This window comes from Ciconia boyciana, chromosome 2, assembly GCF_034638445.1.
Source record: "Ciconia boyciana chromosome 2, ASM3463844v1, whole genome shotgun sequence".
Classification (NCBI taxonomy): domain Eukaryota; kingdom Metazoa; phylum Chordata; class Aves; order Ciconiiformes; family Ciconiidae; genus Ciconia; species Ciconia boyciana.
Window position 1 is genome coordinate 73,784,499 of NC_132935.1, and position 24,979 is coordinate 73,809,477.

At 39.0% G+C, this 24,979-nt stretch overlaps 2 protein-coding genes across 6 annotated transcripts in view; one reads left to right on the forward strand and one right to left on the reverse strand.

Annotated features, from left to right (window-relative positions):
- The first annotated feature begins 764 nt into the window (after positions 1 to 764).
- Positions 765 to 6,740, forward strand: RMP24 (ribonuclease MRP subunit p24). 3 transcript variants are annotated; one of them, XM_072852978.1, is made up of 5 exons: positions 765 to 1,473; positions 1,708 to 1,730; positions 2,615 to 2,770; positions 5,919 to 6,127; positions 6,536 to 6,740. In XM_072852978.1, the coding sequence occupies exons 1-5, from the start codon at positions 1,014 to 1,016 to the stop codon at positions 6,687 to 6,689; spliced, it is 1,002 nt and encodes a 333-aa protein (XP_072709079.1). In that variant the 5' UTR covers positions 765 to 1,013; the 3' UTR covers positions 6,690 to 6,740. The 3 variants fall into 3 exon arrangements, with proteins under 3 accessions (XP_072709079.1, XP_072709077.1, XP_072709080.1); XM_072852979.1 differs by having other exon boundaries at positions 1,051 to 1,473; positions 2,571 to 2,770; XM_072852976.1 differs by lacking the exon at positions 1,708 to 1,730 and having other exon boundaries at positions 2,571 to 2,770.
- A 3,374-nt stretch (positions 6,741 to 10,114) lies between these two features.
- The window catches only part of RPRD1A (regulation of nuclear pre-mRNA domain containing 1A), a 47,474-nt gene continuing 32,609 nt past the window's right edge, over positions 10,115 to 24,979 (reverse strand). The window contains exon 7 of one of the 3 annotated variants that reach the window (XM_072852980.1): positions 10,115 to 14,821. In XM_072852980.1, coding sequence (XP_072709081.1) covers positions 14,672 to 14,821 — 150 coding nt within the window. In that variant the 3' untranslated portion in view covers positions 10,115 to 14,671. The remainder of the gene's footprint in view (positions 14,822 to 24,979) is intronic. The other 2 variants (XM_072852981.1, XR_012040992.1) reach the window with 2 other exon arrangements.

The window sequence follows — 24,979 nt, forward strand, 5'->3', positions numbered from 1 at the left end:
TTCTTTTGCCAAAAATCTGTTGACTGATGAACGCTGGTTGTGTTTTAAATAGCTGTTATGTGACATCCCTGCTCTTTCACTCCAGAAAGGTAGCGTTCACACAAAAACTACCGTCAACAAACCCAGCAACTTGGCAACAAAAAATGTAATATTGAAAGGTCCATTGAAAAATGTCTTTTTAATTCGAAAATAAAGTCAGCAGAGGTCCTAATTGTAGCTATTATGAACGTTTCATTAACAAGCCCAGATTTATTGACTGTACTGTAAAGCTCTCCTATTAAAGGAAGCCCAGAAATTCAATTTTCCCCATGCTTTTCTACTTCTAAAGCCCTCGGCTACTCCCTGTTAGAAAATAAGAAATAATTGTATTTATTCAAATTCCTTGATAGAATATTGAAGCCTGCTCAGATGAATACCTCTCCTAAATGAACACCATTACCAATAGATCAAAGAAGAAGAATGTCTAGCAAATGAATGGGGCCAAGGGAATTAATAAAACACACATCAAACACTGAAAAGCCCAGGGTTTTTTTTTCTTTTTAATAGGAGCACATTTGCAGCGCGATAAAGCAAAGTACGTAGTTGCCAAAATTCATAAAAAGGCATCCAAACAGAGCGGGAGATAGCTGATGTTCAGCACTTTCGAACATCAGGTGGCTTTCCGGAGCTGCTGGTTGAAATTTTTCACGTGACAACTCTTGACGGAGAAATCTATTTTTCCCCCCAAGGTAAAAGTTTTCTTTCCTACAGCAGAGGAAGTGTTCACACCGCGGAAGGCACCAGCGGCTCCTAAACCGGGATATCCCTTTCCACCGCTTCTTAACGGACGGCAACGCGAGGGGCCGGGCGCCCACCCCACGGCGCCCGGCGCCCCCTCAGCCCACGCTCGCCAAACCACCGACGCCGGCAGCGGGCCCCGCCGCCCGCGCGCCGCCCTCGCAGCGGCCCCGCCAACGGCCGCGCGCAGCCGTTGTTGCCGCCCCAACGGCCGGCGGCGGCGCGAGCGCTGGCGGATGCCCGGCCCGCGGCCTCCCGGGGACGGCGGCAGCGGCACGCACGCCGCTCACGAAGCCTGCGCCAACGCAGTCCCCCCGCCGCCGCAGTCCCCCCCCGCCCCCCGGCGGCGACGGGCCGGCGCGGAGCGGCCAGAGGTGAAACAAGGGCTGCTCCGCCGGCTGCCTCCCCACTCGCCCCGCGGCAAGCCGCGTGCCGCGCCCCTTCCGCCTCACCCGGCCGAGAGGCCCGGAGGAACCGCGGGCCCATCCGAGCCCGGAACCATGGTGCTGCGGCCGCGGGTACCCGCCGGGCCTCGGCGAAACGCTGCGCACCCCCCCTGCCCCCGGCCGCCGGACCTGGCTGGCGGCGGCTTCCGGCGGGGCGGGCGTTCAGCGCCATGGGGCGGCAGCGGCGGTTCCTGGAGGTGGCGGCGAAGGGGCTGGTGGACGCCTGCCCGGGCCAGGCGCGGTTCCTGCTGTAAGCGCCCCGCGGCGGGACGCGGCGGCCCTCAGAGCGGGGGGGCGGGAAGCGAAGCGGCGAGGGACGGCGGGCGCGGGCTGGAAGGGGTGGGGGTGGGGAGAGAGCGAGCTGGTGACGCACGTGGGTAGCCCCGCCCCCTGTCCTCGCGCCTGCCGTGGCGCGCCGCCGCGTGGCCGGGGCCGGTGCGGGGTGGCGTGGCGTGACGTGACGCTGTGCCCTTCTCCCGCGCAGGTGGACGCTCCGCAACTCCGGAGGCGAGTGAGGGGGTCCGGGCGCAGCCGGCGGCGCCGGGGCCGCTGCCCTGCGGCAGGAGGCTGCGGAGGAGGAGAGGCGCTCCCGCTGTCCCCGCCGCGCCGCTGGGCGCCCGTGAGCCCGGTGCAGCCCAGCTGGGGCTCCTGCGGTGGGAGAGCAGCGCCTTGGGGTTGCCTGGGCAGCTGAAGGGCAGAAGCATGGCCCTAAGAATGAGGGCAGACTTCCCCTGTTTCTCCATTTTCCCCTGTGCTGTCCCCACAGAACTGTGCCACGGTGTACTTCGGGGCTGCTGGCAGAAACAGCATACTTGCTAGACAGCAGGGTCCCTCAGGGTTTTAGAGAGAGATGCTCAAGTGCAGCTCAGGCAGCAGGAAGTAATAAGGCAGATGCAGGAGCATGCCTCTTACTATTAGGACTGAAATTTATCTCAAAGCATTTCTTCATCCCAGGCTGAGATGCTGTTATCTTCTTGCACTTAAAGTGGGCAAAGAGCTTTACAAGGCTTTGGTGTCACTGATTGGGCGAAAGAGTGTGCCTGCATGGAGCTCCTTGCAGAATTGTGAGCCTTTGTCGTTTAGATTTTTAGGAAGGAATTGCATTTTTCCAGCAAAATTTACTATTACATATTGTGTAAACTTACGCTGTGCATAAACTTAGCATTGATTGTGCTCAGCTGAGCACATACTGGTGCTCAGCTTCCTCTTGTGTTCTAGCTGTATCTGAAACATACAATAAAAACATATCTACCTAGATAATGTTAAAATAGAAACATACAATTTTAATGTTTGCCTATAAAACATAATTATTTCCAGTTTTACTCTTTTACCTTTATTCATCTGTAGATAATGAATGTGGATTAGAAAGGATATGTCCTTACTGCTTCCAGTTCCTGGTTCCTGATAGCCACCGGGTGCGTCTCAAACCAAAGATGAAAGTGACTCCACAGATAGAGAAAATTCTTAAACGAGAGGCGAAGAACCATAAACTTAATATGAAACAGACAAAGCTTTTGAAAAAGTACAGGGAGTCAAGAAGTGTTCTGGTAAGAATATTTACTTGGAACTGCCAAATACCTGATATTTCCCTGAAACCTTTCAGTGGCATAAAAAAGAAATCTTTCTCTTAAAAGTGGAGCTCGCACCTACACATTTCTTTTTTCATGAGCATATAACTCTTCCTTTCTTTTGGGATAAATGCTATTCACAATCAAAATTCTTAAAACCTACCCTCCACAATAGAGAGATTATGAGCACAATGACAAGAACAGTAAGCTTGCCCCCCAAAAAACCCCCAGTCCCACGTGTCAGAGAAGCTACACAAACAGCTCTGCCCTCCCTGTGATTTCTTTAGCAGCAGTCTGGGTAGACTCTGCAGATGTCTAAGATCTTGCTGAAATTTCTTCCTGCCAGGAAGCTCTGGCATTTCCACTGTCAGCTACTGTATCATTTGCATAGCTTTGCAAAAATGGCAGGAGTGGCAGACTTTTGCCTGTTCCTTTTTGCCTATGAATGTGGTAGAACTAGGAGAAGGCAACTCTACTAGATGCAGAGCCTTAATACAGCCCTGTAGATCCTAAAATCCATTAGAATCCTTAGAAATCCATTGCTAAGAATTCCCCAAAACATACCTAAGAAGAAAAACATGCCATGGACTGAAGTCAGGCTAGTTTTGCCAGTATGCGTAGCTTGACATTTACTGCCTTTGTTTCAGCTGCGAAGAAGGTCTTGAGTGACTGATAGATTGTCAGTTTCTTCAGGTTTATCAGTTGTCTACAACTTACAGGCTTTGCTTCATTTATCTCAGTAGACCATCATGGCTACATCAGATTATTGTTACCTTCTGTACAAATCAAATTTTTTACATTTGTCTGAATATTACTGTTCATAGGAAGTCTTTCAAAACTAAACCACGTAGTTTTAACAAGTGCAAACCACATAATTTAAACAGGTTAATTTTGCTTTTGGGGCTTCAGTTCTTTTTCCTAAAATTACTCAGGAGTATAAGATTTAATTACTAGTTTTTAGAGTAATCACTGTTATTTGAAGAATTAATAGTATACATTTAATCTAGTGTTGCCAAGGCATGCACTACTATTAAAACAGGTTATGTGAATGGATGTTTTAATAAATGAGACAGCACCCTATTGTGCCCAGCAGTTGCTGGCACACTTGGCATTTTCTCAGATGAGAGTCTGCTGGTTTGGGGAGTAAAATTTGAGAAACCAAAAATTATTAAAGAATCAATAACACAAAATTAAACTGAGGAAATACGACAGAGGTTCTCAGCTGACAGGGCAAAAAAAGGTGCTCCAGAAAGGCACCCTTGCTATTACTCTCTCCAAATTGTAGATCATAGTTGAGCAGCAGAAAGGGCGTCTGAGAAGCTGGAATCTTTGCTTTATTTTTCTGGGATCATAAACCTTTAGTGTATGTTAAGAACTGTCTCTTTAGACAACTGATGAACAGTATCCTGTGGAATTATGATGGGTTCTTAGATTTATTCTGTAGCTGGAGAGGTTTGTAGGACGCACTGTGCATTCATATGAGTAGTTTAAAATTCAGTTTTAAATAGGTCCAGTTTAAGCTCTGGGTAATATTCTAATCTTGGGATGTAATTACAGTTTACTGCACTTGTGTTCTGCTCAGTTCTGTTTGCATTTGTGCTGTGGATTATGATTTAAGTATTTCCTGGTCTTAAGTATTTAAAATACTGTCAGCAACTGACAGCTTTCAAAATTAGCAGTGTAGATCCCTATAATCTAATACCTGAGACTTGCAACAATGAAAATTCAAGAGTGGTTGAAAATTAAACCAAGCAACAATGTGACAGGTTGCACCTCTGATACCTTTCTTAGCAAGTAAGGTACCTCGCTTGCTTTTAAAAGCAATTTCAGGGCTTTTAAAATTTTGGGGGTTAACTGTATATGCAATTCAGGGAATGGAAACTAGCTGTGCAGTGCTATGATTAATCCACTAATTCCTGCACTGTAAGGTGTTCACCTCCATTTATATTCCATGGAGTGCTAAATCATCATGTGATGCTGGTTTTTTTTTTCCCCATCTGAATTTCATTTAGAAGAACTAAAAATACATCAGTACCTGAGCTGTGTAAGTTAATGATCTTTCTCTTTTTTAGTTTGTTAGGCTGACAAAATAATGTCTAGAGACAGTCAAAACACTTAACTGAAAACGTTTCATTTCAGCATTTCTAAATGCAATTCTTTCTAAGCAATCTGAATTTAGGTAAATTTATACACTTTGAAATGAAGAATCATTTGGTATAGATGTTTTCAAAACTGCTTAGACATTTTTGTGACATTCTTTTGGGTATGTTTTTTAACCAGAAACAGCACGTAACTGTGTTTTTTGTCAGTGTAATTGTGTGCCTCAAAAAGTTGTCTGGCTGTATTACTCTCATGTCTCTTAATCAAAGTAGTTGCCATGGCAGTCAGGGGTATTAGGAATATCTGACGGTCTCTGTGACTGTCTGACATTATCTGTTCTGATGCACCTCTGCAACATACTGTGCTGCTGGAAGTTCCCTGCAGCCTAGAACTAAACAGATAGAAGAGAAAGTGCCCTTTGTTTAGAACCTCCTCCGTATTGTAGTAAGCGTTTTTGCACTAATAGGAAGCATCATCTTTGTTCACTAAGACTTGCCATTATTAGTTATGGATGACTGGTTTTGAGAGTTTGGTAATTTAAGTATTTTATTGCAAGACACCCTCGAAAGTGTGCAATATAACTTCATCGGGGCTAGAATATGCTAATGAATTTAGATCATACCGTATGTCATGTTTTTTAGCAAAATATGGAATACCTCTTGTGTTTACTCAAGATACGATAGATCCAGTTCAGGTGCTGTTTCATCTTTCTGTTTTGACAGGTTTGTTTTCCATATTTCACTGCACAACGTTAAATTCAGACTTACGGGTCTCCTGAAATCAGATGCTAGGGGACTGGAGTAATTTCTAGATAAACCCATAGGATGTGTTTGGCTTAAGAAGCCTGAGTGAAAATACTAGGTGTAAAGTATATGTTGCTTTTTAATATCTCCTGTTTGACTTAAGCAAATATTTAATTTGTGTCATGATATTTGGAGAATAGGTTGGATAATTCTTACAATGGCTTTATAACACAAAGGTGGAAAGACTGAAAGAATGGTTGATATTTCCTTTCTTCTCTCCATAGCTGGTTACTTGCAACTCATGCAACAAAACAACAAGACATTATGGTAAAAGCAGGGATTTTCTGGCTACCAAGACAAACAATTCTGGCACTCCAAGTATTAAATCTAGCCTGAGGACACCAGATGTGAAAATTCAGTCTGCAAACAAAGTGACACCTGTAAGCTGCAATAGGTTGGGATCTAAAGGGAACAGTCCCTCATCACTTCCCAGGTACAAAGAGGCACTTTGCTGAGTAGAGTGTATTACGTCTTGTTGGGAAAGGGCGTCACGTACTGACTTCAGATCAATCACTTAATAAACTTTAAATTGATCACTGAGTATTTTTCTTTAGTGGTCTGATTGAGGAGATCAATTTTAACTTTCCAACCTTTAAAATCAAAGATTCTAATGAAAAGTGACTATGTGCAAAGCATGCACAATTATGTTTTTGTCATTAATGTGAAATGTCTGGCTTAAAATTTGCATAACAGTTATACTTGTGACTGCTCACCTTCACATGAAAATACACTATTTACGTTCAAAATTTTTCACTCAAATTATATATATGCACTTTCATAGTTACTTTATGTTAATTCTGATTCCTCACCTGTATGACATTTTGAGTCTTTTGTTTTTCAGAACATGTGTATCCGGACAGGCGACAACCAGCTCTGCTTCCAAGACTCCCCGAAACTCCAAATTTCACTTTTCTAAGCTAAAACGGATGCTTAACCTAGAAGAAAAAGAGAAAAGCCAGAAGACAGATTTGAAAACCTTCTTGACTTTACTTTAGTTATACATTATTTCAAAGTAATAAAGATTACAGCAATAAGCATTGTTCCACTTTTAGTAAATCAACAAAGTGATTTCTTTAAAACTCAAGCTAAAAGCATGTACCTTGTGAAAGCGTAGACCATATTTTTTAGAAGCAAGCTCTGTTTCTAAGAGGACCGATTGTCTGCAAGAGGGAGATGAGAAAATAGCCAGTCTAATACGCTTGGTAGTCTTGAACATGTTTTGCAGTCTCTAATGGCCCAAGAATTAAAAGCCAGGATCTATCCTTTGAGGAAGCTGACAATACTGGATCCATCAGTGGGTCCAGCAGGACCAACAGATAAGTTGGCAGACGTGAAGGCAATTTGGGGGTGGGGAGGTTGCAGTTTGCTCCACCCCACTCTCCCAGTATTTTTAAGATAATGCATCACAACAGAATTTAAAAGATCTCATCCCTGCTTTGCATGTTTGAGTGAAACAAAGACACTCTTAACCGGCACTTTCTGCAGGTACGATATTTTCAATGGTCTAATGTCACGTCCTGTAGTGTCGCTGTCTTTTGACACCTGTGGTAATTTAAGCACAGCCTTTAACACAGCCTTTAGAAAGGTTCCAAAATAACTTACTCTTTAAGACAGTGCTTGTATACAAAGAGAGATAAAACAGTGTATCACCAGATTAAGTTTCTTCATTTTCTTAAGAATGTTCTCTATTATTTGGACTGCAGACAATACTGGTCCCAGGATAACGCAGAACCTTGTAAAATTGCACTCTTAATGTGCGATGCTCTCAATACCGACTGACAGCTCCACGCTAGACTGCTATCAGCGCCCTGATTTGTTACTGCTACGAGAGTGGCACGGTCATAAAGAACACAGGGTGCTTCCTTTCCAGTTGCTCTGGTGCTACCAAAATGGGTAAGTTCTGTCTCATTCAGAAATGACTAAGGAGAGAACCTCTTTCTTAAATGTCTTTCAGTTTTATCAGGCTTCAAAGTTGCTTCCTTCGTGGACTTCAGTCTGGAAAACTAGGTTTGCCCTGAACAGTAGTCAGCTCGTTGCACCAAAACGTTTTGATGTGAATAAATGATTGTCAAGGTTAAAGCGGTCTCCACTGTCAGATTTTACATTTTCAATTCAGCACAGAGATGAGAAAGGACAGTAGAAAGTCGCTGTTCAGGGCTGAGTTTGTAGCCTGCCCTGCGTATAGTCTGCAGTGACAGTTCTGCAAATCATGCTTCAGATTTGCCCTCTGAAAAGAGAACCAATCAGTTAAAAATATTTAAATTCTTGGGTTTAAAGGTCTGTATTTTCCTTTTTTTTTTTATTCTAATGAATAGCGTCCTTTCAGTGTATTCAGATTCAGTGAACACCACTTAAGAAATAGGACCAGCAACTAAGTTGGCAGACTTGAAAGCAATCCAGGGCAGGGGAGAATAGTTTGTTGCAAATTCTACTTACGGTCTCAAAGATTGGCATGTAACCTTTTTATATCTCCTGTACACTTGCACAATAACTTTGACAGGTTCACTGCTGTTTGTTTCTTACGTACGTGTAGGATCAAATTAACTGTCATTCTTTGATCAAAATACGGACCTTGGAGTTACGCCTTTTCCAATGTAGAACTTGGCATTAATTCACCTGTTGTTGCTGTATTTATGATCCAGTCCTCTGGAAAAATACTTCAATCTTGTTGATGGAAATGTGCATTATAAACAAGTGTTTGAAAAACAAGTTTTGCAATAAATTTTTATATTAAAAGTACACACGTTAGGTGCTCTACTGCTGTGCTTCCTACGAGGCTTACGTGAAACCAGCATGGGCATCTGCTATGTTTTAAGGTGCACCAACATTAATGTGTTAGATCAAGAGTATGGTTTTGAAGCAGATCTCCCACTTTGTCCATGTTTACTGTGCTTTTTTACGCAGTACTGTGTGGTCTCAGAGTACGAGTCACATTCCTTTTGGATAAAACTACAGATAATGGATGAAAGACGTGATCTGCGGCACAACCAGGGTGCTGCGAATGCTAATGGGCAATCTATCCACAGGATCACAGGAGAGCTAGTCTGAAGTACACATCTCCAAAAAGTGTATTGTGGATGCCAGGCACTCAGCTTCAGGTATTCTGCACTCCAGGTGTATTACTATGGCAATGTGCTATTTGTTAATGTGGACAGAGTCTTGTCATGCTCCAAACAACATCTTTTTCTTTGTAATTACCAGAGTTGTCAGACACGTCCAGATGTGGTGTTATAAGGGATCACTATTGCAAGCTATTGGACTTTACTGTGGAAAAAAAGGAAAAAAAAATCGTTCAGTATGTGCCATTCCTTGTTTTACAAGCGTGCTTCAAAAGGCTGGGCAGAAATGGTGTTGCTATTTTCTATCTGAAGTGCTTTTATGTTATTCCTAAGCCTCTAATACAGGCTTTTTCTGTTACTGGACTTTCACAGATTCAATGTATTGAAAAACATTTATATACAGATGCACACACATATATATATATGCATCTATGTGTATATCTATATATACGATGTATATAGGTATATACATACATATACACACATCAGATGTATGTATATACCTACATGTATACACACACACACACACGCATAAACGCATCTGATGCACTCTCTCTTCCCTTCAGAATGTATTACATTTCTGTACTCGACGAAACACGGAAGGTTAATTGTTGTCTGCAACAGACTATTGCTGAGCCGCCCCGCCAGACCTCTGCCATGCAGCGTTACTGGTTTGTGTCTGAAGAGCTGGAAGAATAACTCTTAATGGAGAGGAAACCGCCTCACTGATTTCAGTGAGGCCAGAATTTCACCCAGACTTCATAAAGCAAGACCAAGAAGGTTCTCTGTTAAGCATACATCCCTGTGAACAGGTATTTAATTACAGAGTGAGAGTTATTTCCCAGCTCATACAAACTCTACATGCAATGGCATGCATATCATTGACAGTGATAGCATCATACCATACATTGAAAATGTTACAACGTGTGTCTTGCTATAACCAGCTCAACTAAAGCGTGTTTTAGTCACGTTTGAAATATCGGTTTGAATAATTTTCCCATTTTTGAGTATTGGGAACCTCAAGCTGGCATGCTACAACTGGTTCCCTCACCCCCAGCCCTGCCTCTGAAGAAACGCAAACTTCGGCCAAACTAGATGGTATATGAACAATATTTCTTTTTAATAAATTTACAGCTCTAGAGATATGACCTCAGACTTTTTAATGCACTGCATCCTCACTGAAAATTGTCACACAAAATACAAATAGAGTAATAAACTTCAAAATTAGTATCGACCATTTCCCCAGCATCACTATGAGGTTTTGGTTGACACCTAAGTATAGGGAGCAGTTTACATTAAAGCCATTTCACACCATGAGACTGAGCAGGCAAGCAATAAACAATGATTTCAAAGATGTTTTTACAACAATGTTTTATTCTATTAAATATGAAAGAGCGTACATACAGGTGTTATTCTGAGGACGTAAATTACACAAGGATTACACGTTCTGTCAGAAAAGCACAATAATGAAACATCTTTACATTTCAAACTTTTCTTGTTAGCTTTTAACAAATGAGTCTATTTCTGTTGCAAACAAGTAACGAGTGCTATTGAACTTTTGCAAATTCCCACAAAAACGTCATGCTTAGTAGGATACTTTAAATATTGTAAAGATGAAATCAGAATTAGATTTCTAAATAACAAGATGGAAGATATTTACTACTTAATCAAGATAAATGACACACTGAAATAGGAGCTGAGACAAAATTGATCATTCATTAAAAAAATTTCACTTCAGACACTACATTTGAGTCTGCTTTCTTTACTTGCAGGAATAGTCACTGTGATTATATGCATGAGTAATGAGCAGAACTGGCTCTACATATTTATAAATGTAACTGTCAAATTTTAGACACGCTGGTTTTCTAGTTCACTAATTTTTCCACTGAAAAAAACCCCACACCCATGAATCTATTTGCTTACATTTCAAAAGGTTGAACTCCAGCTCTTCTGTAGAGGGCCAATCATCAAGCCTATGTATGATTTCCGTGTCTTCCATGGTCATCTGCACAGGGGGCTACTGCATCCTACGTATGTATTTTGGGTCATTGAAGTACCAGACTGAGTTACCACTGACTTGTGAGAGCAGTATTAGTCTGTGGAAGTCCTTACACATTGTCTTCTTAAACTTCAGGTAAACAGGAATGTAATTTTATCATAATGAAAGCTCTCAGTTCGACATTCAGAAGGCTACTCAGATAAAATAAATACATAATAAGCACATAGTTTGGGTTGTGTTGCTAGGGATTAACTGAGGCATTTTAATATATTAATACAAACATTAATGGAGTGAAACAGACAACGTAATGTTACCGCAGGCTGTAGTTTAATTTTCAAAAGGAGTAATGAAACACAATTTCTAAGAATGGTAATTTTTGTAACTAAGGACTTTACATTTATTTTTAAAACCACAAAAGTGGGGTAATATTCCTGATATCTTTCAAAACATTCTGCAAAAACACAGCTTGAGCCTGCAAACACTAGAATATACAAGCAGTCCCAGTGACCTCCAAGGTAAGCATTCTCATGTGGCAAAGAGCTGCAGGAATCTCTTTGCTTTTTTCAGAGAGTGCTCAATAAAAGTGCAATACAGTGAAGCAAATAATCTAATTATTATGCTTTTATTATTAGATGAAAAATGTTCAGATATTTTATAATTGTGCCTTTTGTAGGGTGGGCATTCTGGTTTGAGTAGAGTCAGACCACGTTAGAAGAGACAGGCAGGGTACAGCCACACATTTTCTTTCCCAGGGTGGTAATGCCCCAAAGCAGTTCTATTGTATAATCCCATCTACAGCTAAAACATTGTGCTGCCCAGTTTCACACTGTTATTTCTGTTTTGACAAAAGCTGACATTTGTTTTGCTTTTCATTTCCACCCAGGCATGTTCTCCCTTTCAGCTCCTAGGCACCCTTCCTTTCCCCACCCAGCCTCTTTTCTTCCTGAGATGTCAGAAGTATGTACGTTAAGCTTTGGAACCTGAGAATTTGGAGGTATTTTTTGATACTACAGGGCTGCATTTGTATCGTACCATGTTATCTCCTGCTATACTATTACAGTTACAATATAAGTCTTCTAACTAGTTGATACCTGATGCCTTTCCCATATAAATAAAAAACAATGTACCATTCAGCCACTAATATATGACATTTGCTATAAGAGTGACCTTTACCTTCCGCAAGTCCTCTTTTCCAAACAAATGTTGAGGAATCACTTCCAAAAACCCAGCTATGAAATATTCCTTGAAGTAAACAATTTCACAGTAAAATAAAGAAAAATATATCCAGAAAATAGCACTCTCTCAAAATTAAAACTTATATTAAAACTTATTTACATCAAGAAGTTGTTGAGATTTTTCCTCATTCTTTTATCAGTTCTACATTATCTGTAGATAAGCAACATTATCACTAAGAGTTACAAATAGGAAAAACAAGTCTAGTGAAGTAAGTGTTGTGTCTTTTTTAATACTCTTGAGAGATCAAGGAAATTCAGCATTCGACTTTATTATTATAATTATTTTTAGTTAAGGTAGCAAAAGACTGTTTAAGCTTAATTCCCTATGGTTTTGAGTACCCAAGAATTAGATCCTTCAATGCACTCTAAACAAGCCATGCTGCTGCACTTATAATCACCTCTGGGTACAAATTAAGTTTTCCACGGATGGGATTCAACCGTGAACTCACTATTTATCCTCGTTTTACAATTTGTTTTAATAATTCTTAATAGATTAAGCTGTTTTAATATTTCTCACAAATTCGGTGCTATTCTTTAGCAAGACTGAGCTTTAACTGCAACTGTAATGCACATACATATATATAAGAATTCATGAGCTGTTTAACATACTAGAACAGAAATATTTAAAACATTAAAATTGTACCTGAACATTCATTTTCTTATCAAGAATCTATGCTGAAAAGATGCCAGTAAGTGTTATTTAATTTTGTGTATTAGACTTAAACTCAAGAAACACTCTTATGGATTGATTATATTTAGCTATTTTTTCCTATGGAGTGGAAAATTGCCACTCAAAACTTACAAATCTTTGGATAGGTAGTGAGGTCTGATGAACTATTTTCAGCATCCCTATCTGTCAGTCAGAATTTTTGATGAAATTAGTATTCTACATTGCATGTTGTGGAATGCTATGTCAACAGCTTGTATTTTTATCTTTTGGGTTTTTTCCCTACTTAACTGAGGTCTAATTCATGGCAACTTCCACGAGAAAAGATAATTGGACCGAGGTGCTTATGTCCAAGTGTATCTATTTTAAAGAGAAAGATTATTCTCCATTCGCATCCAACAAGTATTCTAGCCATTAGCCCTGTAGAAGTCAATAACAAGTGACAGATCACTATCTTCAACAATTTCACTCCAGGACTATTCTGAATTGTTGTGGTTTTTGAAAAGGAAGAATAGATTTTTCTAAAAAAATTTGCTTTCATGTGAGAAGGAGTATTAACCTTGTAAACTGTGAACTTAAGTGATGCAAAACAATGCCTGACAAGTGCAAACCCATGAACAAAATGCAATCGTTAAATACTCCGATGACATAGCCAACTCAAAACACTTGCAGCCCAGGTTTTTAAGGTCATCTAAATGCCAAAGGTACAGGTAGGCTTTTTTTAAATCACTCCTCAACAATTACATGCCTAATTCTGTTTGACTGAAAAGCCTAGACTTTCTGGCAGTCTGCTAGATGCCTGTCTGCATCTTTAAGTTTTTAAGTGAACTTAAAAGCTGGTGCATCATATGGTAACAAGGACTTTTCACAAATTCAGCTACCTGTAGACAAATACCACATTTGTGCCGTGCAAAGGACTTTTTTAAAAACAGACACTTGGCAATAATTTTCCACTGTTTGACTTATACACAGGCCTGAACTGTCTCCTCCTGTTCTGTGAGAAAAGACGATCAAGATCTGGAAATGTTTGCTGGAGCGGGTGGAGGTGGGGGGCTGGAAGCCCATGCTGGCCTCCGGAGTTTCTCAGTGGAAGAGGATGTACAGCATGGTTGCATCACCATGTTGCTGCATGTATGGATGGTACATAGCATTGTCAAATTTTAATAATGGGCATTTAACAATTGGGACAGTTTAGAGAATGACCTTTCAATTTAATTAAAGCTGTAAAATGGCTTCACATTTCTGGGATTAACCTTTTTAGACAAAGACGGATGTTCCAGAAAGGGATTAAAGTACAAATGAATGGTCCCTCAATTTAGAAACTAAGCAGCTGTAAAAAGAAAGTTACAATTTTGAAACATAATTAAACTGGTCGATTGTATAGTTTCTTACACTGACTTTTAAATGACACTAAAATATTGCAATGTTTTGAGTCATTTGAAGATCTGCTCAGTGTAACACGATTTATGTTTTCCAATACAAAATTGGTTACTAACATTTACTTCAAAAAAACCCACCTGACTTGTTTTGGGAGTGGGTAATTTAAATGTAATGGACAGTAAGATCACTTTTAACTTTGCATTCATTTGCATCAACCTTCTTGCAAACATAAGCTTGTGATTTCCACATTTCACTCCCTCACTAGCAACTGAAATGTCTCGAGTTAGAAGCATGTGTTGATTATATGTTGATCTACATTAAATATAGGGTACATAAGAAAAATCTTAGCATATTTTTTTACAGGGCACCCAACTAAAATCTTTACAAAAGATAAGATAATTATCCATTCTTCAATGTGATAGACACAGATGCCACTTTTATAAATGTACCCTTAAGTTCACTCGCCAATAAAATAGTAAACAAATCAACTTTTTAAACCATTTGTTTATAAATTATTAGAGTATTTTCACTGACACTCTCCAACAATATACAAAAATAATACTACAAGAGTACCAATCAGTCTGACCTACCCCTCATTTCACAGAAAAGTAGAGGTTATGGAAGGACGTTCTTGTAATCAGTCATCACTGTAGATGTCTCCTGCAAACGGTAGGTGTACGTGGCTGCCCGTGACGTTGGGAAGTCGAGAGAGATCAGGCAGGTTCTGGATGCGTGACCTGAGTTCCTTCCGTACTTGGGACACTCTGGCTAGCTTGCGTTTGTACTCCTGTAAATGCAGAAGAATTCAACATGAGGCTCTTTCACTAACACTATCCCTACTACTTACTGCAACTGACATTTCCCAAATAAAGTATTCCTTCTGCAAGTTAGATGACTAAACATCCTTTAACAGGTGGGAACCCAGAGAACTGGGTATTTTGGAGGCAGAGGCATCAGCTCTAGCATTTTCTCAGCATCTGACTTTGGAAGCATAGCCATGGGATTATTTTGTTTTGAATTGTAAGTACATAAATGCTAAACAAGGAAGACAATCCCAGTTAACACAACTACACGTGTTTCTCCATGCAACTAGTAGAATGGAATTATTCTTAGAAACTATATTAAGGATAATTGATACACATACTCTACCATCACTCACAGAGTATGGGAGGATAAACTTACTGATGTCAAAGAAGTTACTTTCAGCTCATACTGATGAAAGAATAAAAAACAACCAAATACCACCTAACCAGGCCCATTGATCAGCCCCACCAAGCTGACCAATCATAGTATTTTGTATTAACTTTAATAATAAAAATCATATTGCATCAGTACATTTATGGATCTAACCCTGAGTTTTCAGAAACTTTTTGAATTGGGGACTTAGGATTTCACATTGTGTTAGAATACAGATCAAACCACTCATAATTCATATATTTAATGATTATGAGGCACTTTTCACATAAAACAACATTATACAAGATAAAGTATTTAACATTGTAAACTGGTGCACTAGAATATAGTCAGTGCTCACCTATTAAGAATACGAGACATAATGGAGAAGAATACCAGCTTGTTTAAAATGAAAACGGTTATTCCAAAATGTAGGAAGATTAGGGTACAATTTACAGGAATATTTACATTTCAAAAACTTGGAAACACGTTTCTTTGGAGAGCAGAAGCGACTAAGCATCAGTAGGCAAAGCGGCGCTTCATGAAAATATACTGTAATTCACAACACATCAAATGCAGATGCATTCTAGTGCAGCTGCAGGTTTTGCTGCAGCCTGGCAAGGGCTAGAAATAACAAGAAATAGTTAACCTACAACTTGGATAATCAGACCATGGATAACCAAGGTCTCACGATAATAATCACTTCTAAATAATAATGGGGAAAAAACCATACATCATCCTGTAGTAGTGCCAAATATAAACACCTGAAAGTTCCAGCAAGTATAAAAACACTGTGCAAATGTCTTTAAAGATAACAATTATGCTATTTACAAGGTCTAACCATAATTTTAAACATTTTTCTATACTGTTAATAGCATGGAGTAAAAAGGAAGGCCAATGAAAAGACCTTTTGGTAGCAGAACCCAATACAGTAGTACAAATGTTAAATCCCTGGGGCACGATCAAGATTATTCAACAAGGTCCAACACACATAAAAACAAATTTGCGACTATTAGCAGCGGTGTGGCCTTCTTACCAAGGGCAGTACGAGAACCACAAGAAATCTTAAATTCTTAATGAGACCGTAATGCATAGCTAAAAAAAAAAAAAATTAAATCTTTACACAGAAAAAGAGAAAAAAGTGCCCCTGAATTAGGATCATCAATTCCTTGATACAATTTATATTTAAAAATTAAATATTACATACAGTTCAGAGTCTTGTGAGATACTAAACACAGTGAAAATACTACAGATGCCTAGTCAGCAGAACTGTAAACACTTGGTGACAGCACACAGGGCAAAGCAGCGTTCTTTTTATGATACAGATGACCAAAGAAGTCTTACAACTGCAAGTCCCATGGTCCTAGGAAAACTGTCACTCGCTTGCACTTGCCCAAAACATTCTCTCTGGCGCAAGTGACTTCAGGACGTTGGCTGTGGAAATGAGGGCTGTATCCTGATACTGTATCCTTACAGTAATGCCCAAAGGCCACAAATACTTTACTGTTCCATATCTAATATTACAGCAGCATCCACGGGCCTCAGTGAGCTGATTATGTGCAAGAGTCATAGTCCTTTGCCAGCATGTAAAAAGCCAATAACAGAATACTTCCTGCCCTTTTCACTATCTATTTTAGTCCAGATTGAAGAGATATACTCCCAACTATTATTTTAGGGAATAGATTTTAATGTCAGAGGAAAAGACAGGTTTCATTGTTTAGTAAAACAAACAATTTGGCAATATACAGAACACTAGTTAACCAGAATCACTATTTTCAGAAGCAGGATGGCTGGAGATTGAGCACTGGGCAACGAGGGCTTTGAGCAAGCTTGAAGCTAGGAGACCTGGCCTCTGTTGTGAAGGACGTACTGCTGTACAGAAGAGGATGAGTAGAACTGTGAGCAGAATCAAAACACTGAAAAGGCCCACAGTTAGTAAAATAAATTAACTATAAGATCATTCTAGCAGTTAATTCTTGTAAATGGTGTTTCAATCAGCTGAATCCTGATTAAGTTCATTCTCTGTCAATGAAGAATGTGAAGCAGCAAATCAGTATCCCTTCATAAGCTCGAAGCGTGATGCTAGGCAAATACGCACAGATCACGCTTAGCAGCTATATTCTCTCAAGACTTTACTCCAAAACCTGAAATGTGCCTTAAATTAGATTGCCAGTTGCTTGACTCCATTAAAATTCCTTTTAGCTGACAATAAATCATTTCCATAGTAACATCACATTTCTGACATCCAGCATTTTCCACATAAATTTTTCTTGGGACTTGTTGCCTAGTGAATATCAGCTTGATCAATGTTACTGACAGTAGGTTCCTTTTTCTCACTAAGGAAAATGTCCTCATAAATTCGGTCTCCCATATAACACAGTCTTCTTCCTCTTGCCAACACCTTTAGTATAATGCACACTCTCAGGGAGTCAAAACTTATTCCTTGTGCCTTCTCAGAAATAGAGACTTCTGAGAAAGTTTGCTCAAGGTTTCTACTATAAAACTAGAGTAAATAAAAAATTACGTAAGGTTTTATAGATCGTTATATTACTGATGCAGTATAAGCTACAGAATGCAATTTTAATACAATTTTGGTAATCCAAAGCATATGAGAGATCTGCAACTACATGTTAGATGTCCATGACAATCCTCCTCCACAAGTAGAAATATTATTCACCTTATCCAGAGCACCTCATTTTCCATGACACTCCCAAAACCATTCTAGAAATCACTGGAAATGTCCAGTTTTCATGACTGGTAAGCAAGTTCAAAAGAGGGCTGATTTTCACGTACAGTGACTTAGCAGCTTTGAGGTACTTTCAAAGGGGCTGCTTTTCACTGTTTGATTCTATTTAAAATCACTAGTCACTTCTGAAGGGGTTTGCTTATATATTTTTAAGGCTGCTAATATAGTCCTGGCATTACTTAAGTAGTCCTGGACTGTTGGAATACAAGTATCAAGTACTGATTATCAACAATACTTGTTATATGTACAGCCTTTATTATTTTATCATAATAGCATGCACATGTACCTACAACCTTTTTCCTCAATGTATATGTTGAGAGTGTGACTTAATTAAAGCAGACGAGTGGGAATGGGGATATCTAGGTGTTATTTCTGATATTGTCGCTCCATTAGAAATGCTGTATACTCTACAACCGAGTAGCAATTTACCCATATTGTTGACACTTCTAACTGCAGAAATCCTCATGGAGAATTTCAATTTCATTTTCATTATGTTGATTTTAAGATATACTTCAAATTACACCTGTGTAAATGAGGCAAGATTCAAGCTATTTACTTCAAACAATCAAGGACAGGTAGAAGTACAATATTTTCTTTTGCTACACTGAGCATAATTTGCATTGCTTGCTACCTATGGAGAACCTTACTCTTGGGATATATGGGCAACCTGATGTATGAAATTAAAGTCTCTTCAATTTATTCAGCGGTCTAAGATAACACTACTTTCAAGCAATAATTTTTTGTACTTCCAGTCATAAAAGTAGGTTTATGAGATAATTAGAAGAACTTATTTTGCTCATTAGAATCCCACTGATTACTACAGTTTTCATTACTTGACAGTGTAGAATATGGATATTTGTGAAAGCAATGCTAACAACATATGGATTCCACACCTAGATTAATAGTAATTCTCTATCAAATAAGTACGAGGCAAAAAAGCCAAATAATTTTTGATTAGACACTACAGTAATCATGAATAATAAAACTGTGGGCAGGCCAAACAGGCTGTGCACTGCAGAAAGTATTTTCCCTTCCAACTGAAATAGGCTGAAATAGATCTTAATATGGAGTTTCTGCAATTACCGCAGAGAGGTGCTACAGCTGAAACAACTTGGAACTTCATGGATATGCTTTCCCTTCACAACATTAATATGACTTTGAACCCTCATCTGATCACTAAGGCTATGGCATGCATCAAAATACTGTGTGGCAGAAAATATATAGCAAAGCAAAAGAAACAAAAGTCTGATTCCAAAGCAAGAATAAAAGGTTTGCAAAAAACACAAATATTTAATCTGCACTCTTGTTAGCTACAGAAAGAAAGGTAAGGTCGAAATCAATACTCTCAATACAGAAAAACAAACCCCAAAAAGCTTAAAAGGCTTTTAAGGTGTTGAGGGCATGTGTGTACAACAGCATTCATGGCCTGTATGTACATCGTATTTAAAACTGAGATCTCTGACTTTCTAGGTCCGTTCCAACCTTCCAGTTTCAGGTGCAGACATCGGAGCTGTGTCACAGAGCAAAGGCTTCTCACGTGCTGTGTCCAACAGCACAGAAACCACTAGAAATCTTCAAAGGCTCAGACGAAGGCAAATGGCAGGTGATACCTGACATCTAGATTTTGAAGTTCAGAAACACAGTATTTGTTTATAGACTCCACCTTGTTAAAATCTAATACCTCATCCAGTCCGGGTATTTTTCTGCAAGGAAGACTGACAACTAGACTTGAAGGAGTCAGATAAGCCTCATTATCACTCTGGAAAACAGATGAGCAGGGTTAAATTTTGTGCTGCCTTTAAAAATTTGGCATGGCTCACGTTCTTCACCAGTATGATTAAAGGCTCAACCTATTTACCAGTGTTAAGGATGAACAACACCCTGAAATAACTTTAAGACACTGAACAGAGTCTGAACACATCTATATGCTTCACACACACACAAGGTTGAAAAATCAAGGACAGTTATGACAAGCTTAGGAAAGGACTGACTTGGCTAACCTTCCATTACACATTTTGCCGGTTTACTAGAAAACAGATTTTCAGAAGAAAGCCTCAACTTTCCAGTATGTTAGCATCTATCAGTTTTCCATTAGGTCTTACCACATTTAGAGCAAAATAAATAGCACTGAAGCAATGAGCACCTACCTAGTGACTGCTTTGTTTATTTCTTATTGTTCTTCGCATTGCCCCACGCATTACTTACTGTATGTGTTACTCTGTACACAGATTTACTAATATTCTCAAAGGTTTTCTAATGGCATACTTCACCATTACAAAACACAATTTATTCTTCAGAAAACTTCCTTGAGCTGACAGATCAAAACGAAATGCATCCTCTAATTCTGAGTATCCCATTTTTCTTAGTACTTAAAATTACCAAGAACTTAATGCTTCAAAGCAAACTTTCGAAATTAAGTTAAAATATTAGAGACTCCTCAGCTTGTCTGCAAATGACACAACAGGAAGCAATGAACTCAGAAGATGGAAACCCACAAACTGAATTAGTGACCATCTGGGGAAAGCTTGATTAAGTGACTTTGTCTACCATCAACTGTTATGCATGCTGTGGTACAGACAGGAATACACTGCAGATCTTCAAATCATAAATTCCTTAGTGCAGCAGTAGTAAATAGGAATAAAGCATTCTACCAGGACATTTCCCATCTGCAAAGTGATTATCAGAAATGTGAAATCCTTCACAGTGGCCACAAACTATTCTTCCCATTCCTTGAAAATGCAACTTCTTTGTCCAGCTCCTTCCAGCCTAAACCTGGGTCTCAAATCTCGTTCACTCCAGTCTTGACTCCTGGCCTCCATCTCCATTCCTTGAACACTGTTCTAGAACCAACTTCTTCATCCAGCAAGGCTGTTCAATGCCTCTCAGACTCCTGTCATGCCTGTATTCACATGAAATACAAACACTCACAACTGGGTTTTGCCTAACTGTTCCCATTTCCTTCCTTTCTGGCTCCGTATCTTGAATTCCTCCCTCTCCAATCCTGGTCTGCATTTATCACTTTGTCTATAGTTTTGGCTGCATCTGGTTCCAGTTCCACCTATTTCTCCCCAGTCCTATACTCAGCCTGTCCCTGTTCCCTGCCTATATAATATCTCCATCAGATCTCGCTATCACCTCATACCAGTTTTTGCTTCCATTCTCCTAGTCCAAAGGAATTCCAGTTCCATTTCAGGGCAACATGACATGCTTTTCTGGCTGGTCACTCCCTTTCTTCTCAGCTAGCTGATCTATTCCATTCTTTACTGTAATGTCTAGTCCTGGATCCCTTCTTAATCTCTGCAGCCTCTGGTGCCAAGTTCCATGGGAACTTGCCCAAGTTTTCCATTCAAACCCATTGGCTTCCACCTCCCCATTACTTAGACTCATAGGAGCCATGGACAACCCACCCAAGGAAGAAGTTCTCTGCTCTCACATCAGGTGCTTGGCCCATGGTCAGCCTAGAGAACAACTGTACACAGCTGCTATTGCAGGAGAAGTCTTCTTTAGCCCAAGCTGGAAAACTCTCTGGCAGAGAAGCTCTTCATGGAAGTTAGTAAAGTTTTAAGAAATCTCTGATGTGCATATTAAAACTAAGATTTTTCCAAAGGCTTGTAATTTCATTAAATTCAGGTTGATTTTCATTAATATATCAAAATACATGCCCCTGACAGAAAGAAGGATTTCCCCATTCCATAATACTTTCAGAAAGAACATGAATTATGTCATCTCAAAGAAAAGGTCATTTCTTAAGATCTTTTTATTACAAACTTGTCCTTAGCTTTATTCTTGAAGAATGTGTTGGGAAAAGGTTGGTCAATGTTTGGGAAAGTTAAAGAAAAGAAAACAGGGACTTATAAGCTTAACTACCAGGAGTATTACTACTTAGTTTATATTTACCTCCATTCAATCATAAAAGGTCCACAGTGATGAATATTAATTTATAAAATAAATTACTATTTGACATTGATTCACTTAGAGAATCTCTATGGGACAATGATTTAATTTGAAGCATTTCAGGATGGCAGATCTGAGCAGCAGCTCAAATGAAAGATGCCTGCTTGAGGTTAAATTTGGTCTCCTTGTGTTTTATTATCTGATACAGCATTTTTATCTGGTTGAAAATTTAGCCATTATGATAAACTCAAAGCTACACACTTCCAAGAGATGCTTAAATTACACTGAATTCTTGAGTTTCAAATCTTGGCTGACAGAATGAAGTTCTGGAGAACTTCTGATGACAAGCAATCAGGCACTTCAGAAGAATTCTAAGCAATTGAGCTCAAACAAATATTCAAGTTGATACTCTATACGGACACACAAGGGATAAAGCAGAACAGTTTTGAAAATAAGAAAAAAAAAATAAATGGCTGCAGGCTTAGAGATAGCTTCTTAAAGTTTCACCTATTCACAAATGATCTGAAGGAAATCCAAATTAAAGGATATCAGGGTTCAATTTTAAAGGAATCTATGAATGAAAAATTTTGATGGTCTATCAGAAAAAACATGCCTTTAGCAACGCATTTAAGAACAGTTGTGCAAAGTCTTCAGGCTCAAATACTTACTGTACCTAACAGCTGAACTGTAAAAATTGTGTATGGCAGATGCACACTCCTCATTTCGTGCAACCCTTGCCTGCAGGTCATTACAACAGTCTCAGTTCCAACTTGAGATTCCACATCTGCAACTCATCTTTCTAAATCTAATGCTGTGGGTGTCAAACCACAAAAACGTGGACTTTGATGTCCATTATTTAACAGAGCCAAATGGACATCTGAAAGTATGAAAATTCTGTAAAACCAAGACTATGTGTAACTATTTTGAAGATGAAAAGTGAATCTGAGAATGAAAATAACACTGCAGGTCACTAGGTAGGGGATTTATCTATAGCTAGCCAAGAGACAACTGTTTCAGATCCTTTTCTTTTGTCAAAGACAGATCTACATAAAGTAGAAGCATGAGACCTAGTTTTATTGTAGCAAGGCTAAGTACTAGTAGCAGTCTAATCCAAGCAGCAGAGAGCTTAAAGCAGGCTAATGTATATAGCTTTTGCAACTGCAGTGTAGACCCACTCAGTGTTAACCTGTGAGCAAGAAAGAAAAATAATGAGAAGTGTTTGAATCAAAAGTGTTTTATTGACCTGAGATTGTGTATTAACTATATTTCAAGTGAAATAAATAAAAGTAATACAGATAGAGGACCTCAACTTTCTGCTACAGGTTAGCCCAGGCTGTTGACCTTATTCATTTAAGTAATCTATCAGTGCAGGTCTATCTGTGCAAAACTGGTCTTGGACATTTTGAACAAGCTCTTCAAACTATATTTTTTTAATTATTTATTTCTGTCTTTTATTTTCCCAGTTCATAAATGACTCCTATCTAACCTGAAGAAACATCTGTGAGGGACAACCACCTTACAATTCCTGAACAGTCTTACCCGAAGAGCATGTAGCTATTTCTTAAAGAGATTTTTTAAAGAATGGTTCTCAAAATAAGCCAAGAAATGCCAGGGGGTCATCCAATGTGCGTACACTCTAATAAATTTTATCAGCTACACAGTTTTGTATTACACTTGTCAACTCATTCTCACGATTTCATTAAGTAGGTTGAAACATCCATTTTAGAGACATGGATTCTAAAGAGGATTTAGTTACAGCTCAAAGATGAGCATACACAAGCCTGATTTGCTATAATGGTAGTTGAAAGTGCTCAGCGTCACTTGAGAATTGAAACTATAGTTTACGTGACTAATGAGAATAATTCTCTGTGTAAGGCAAACTGTTGATATGCTGCATGGTAATTTTGTTCTTCTCTCCTTTTGTGAGTGTGAAATAGAAACTTCGAATACAGTGTTCAGTGATGGGGATGGGAGCGTGAGAAAGGTAAAGTTGGAAAGGGAGACCTATACAGCAGCAGTAGATGTTCTGACTTACTTCTTGAAACTGCCCCTCATATGTCCTGTGAGAATATCTCCAATGAAAACTCTAGCATGCATGAAGCAAACAACCAACCACACTCCTTCTACAGCCAACAAGAAAGGAGAAGAATCTTAATTTCCTAACAATGCACATAGATACAAGTTCTATCATTTAAAAAACAGTGCTTACCCTCAAGCTTTAGTATTAAAATATTATGATGAGAACGTTTTGCATAAGGGAAGCGATACCAATAGAGAGCACAGAGCAATTAGAAGAAAAAAATCACAATGTAAAAGTCTCTTATCAAACAACCAATTTCAGGCAGCAAATTTGGCACATCCACCCATTTTTGGCATTATTTACCCAATTCAGAATTGCTCAAATAGCTAGTTTTATTTTATAATAAAAAGGGTGTAAAAAGAGGTTGTCAGGGCAGAAATTATGAGCAACCAGAGAAGAAAAAGTCTAGAAAGAAAGCAGAACATAGGACAAGTAAACAACATTGAAAAGAACAAGGAAAGACATTTGCAGTGTTTTTCCTGAATTTTTCTTTCCCATTACAAAGTATTTTCCTCCCAAAAGCCTACAGCTTGCAACAACCCCACTAATGCATATCCTTCTGTGATCTATTGATAAAAGAAAACATGTATCAGTTTAGCAATCATTTCTATCATCTAAAATGTCTTAGTTTTTTAAAGCATCTTTCATCCATTCAAGTCACCTGTATTTCACTAAAATGGTCTTTAAAATTATTATCCTGATTTATATAGAAGCTGTAAGAGTACCTGTGGAGTTTTCCCTTTTGTAGGTCTGTATTTCTACTCAGTTGTGGATGAAGTGACCTTGGAAGACCAGGTCATCAGGAAAACATGGTAAGTTAAATGTTGTTAAATTAAATTAAGTTGTTAAATTAAATGTTGTTAAGTTAAATTAAAAGTAAGTTATTACTAAGATATTTACAAATGAAATCACGAGTAATTCAGTAGACGTGTTACAGAGGAAAAATGCAAATAACGTAAAAATTTCTTTAATTCTTTCAATTTTCATCCAATTTTTAATAAATGTGTAATTTTGGAATGGAGGGGAGCACAGGGAAGAATCACTGTGTGCAA

Coding starts and splice junctions, on each gene's coding strand:
- RMP24 (XM_072852976.1), top strand. CDS start 1,014: ATGCCCGGCCCGCGGCCTCCCGGGGACGGCGGCAGCGGCACGCACGCC. Junction 1,474..2,570: donor GGCCAGGCGCGGTTCCTGCT/GTAAGCGCCCCG, acceptor ATTCATCTGTAG/ATAATGAATGTGGATTAGAA. Junction 6,128..6,535: donor AGTCCCTCATCACTTCCCAG/GTACAAAGAGGC, acceptor TTTGTTTTTCAG/AACATGTGTATCCGGACAGG.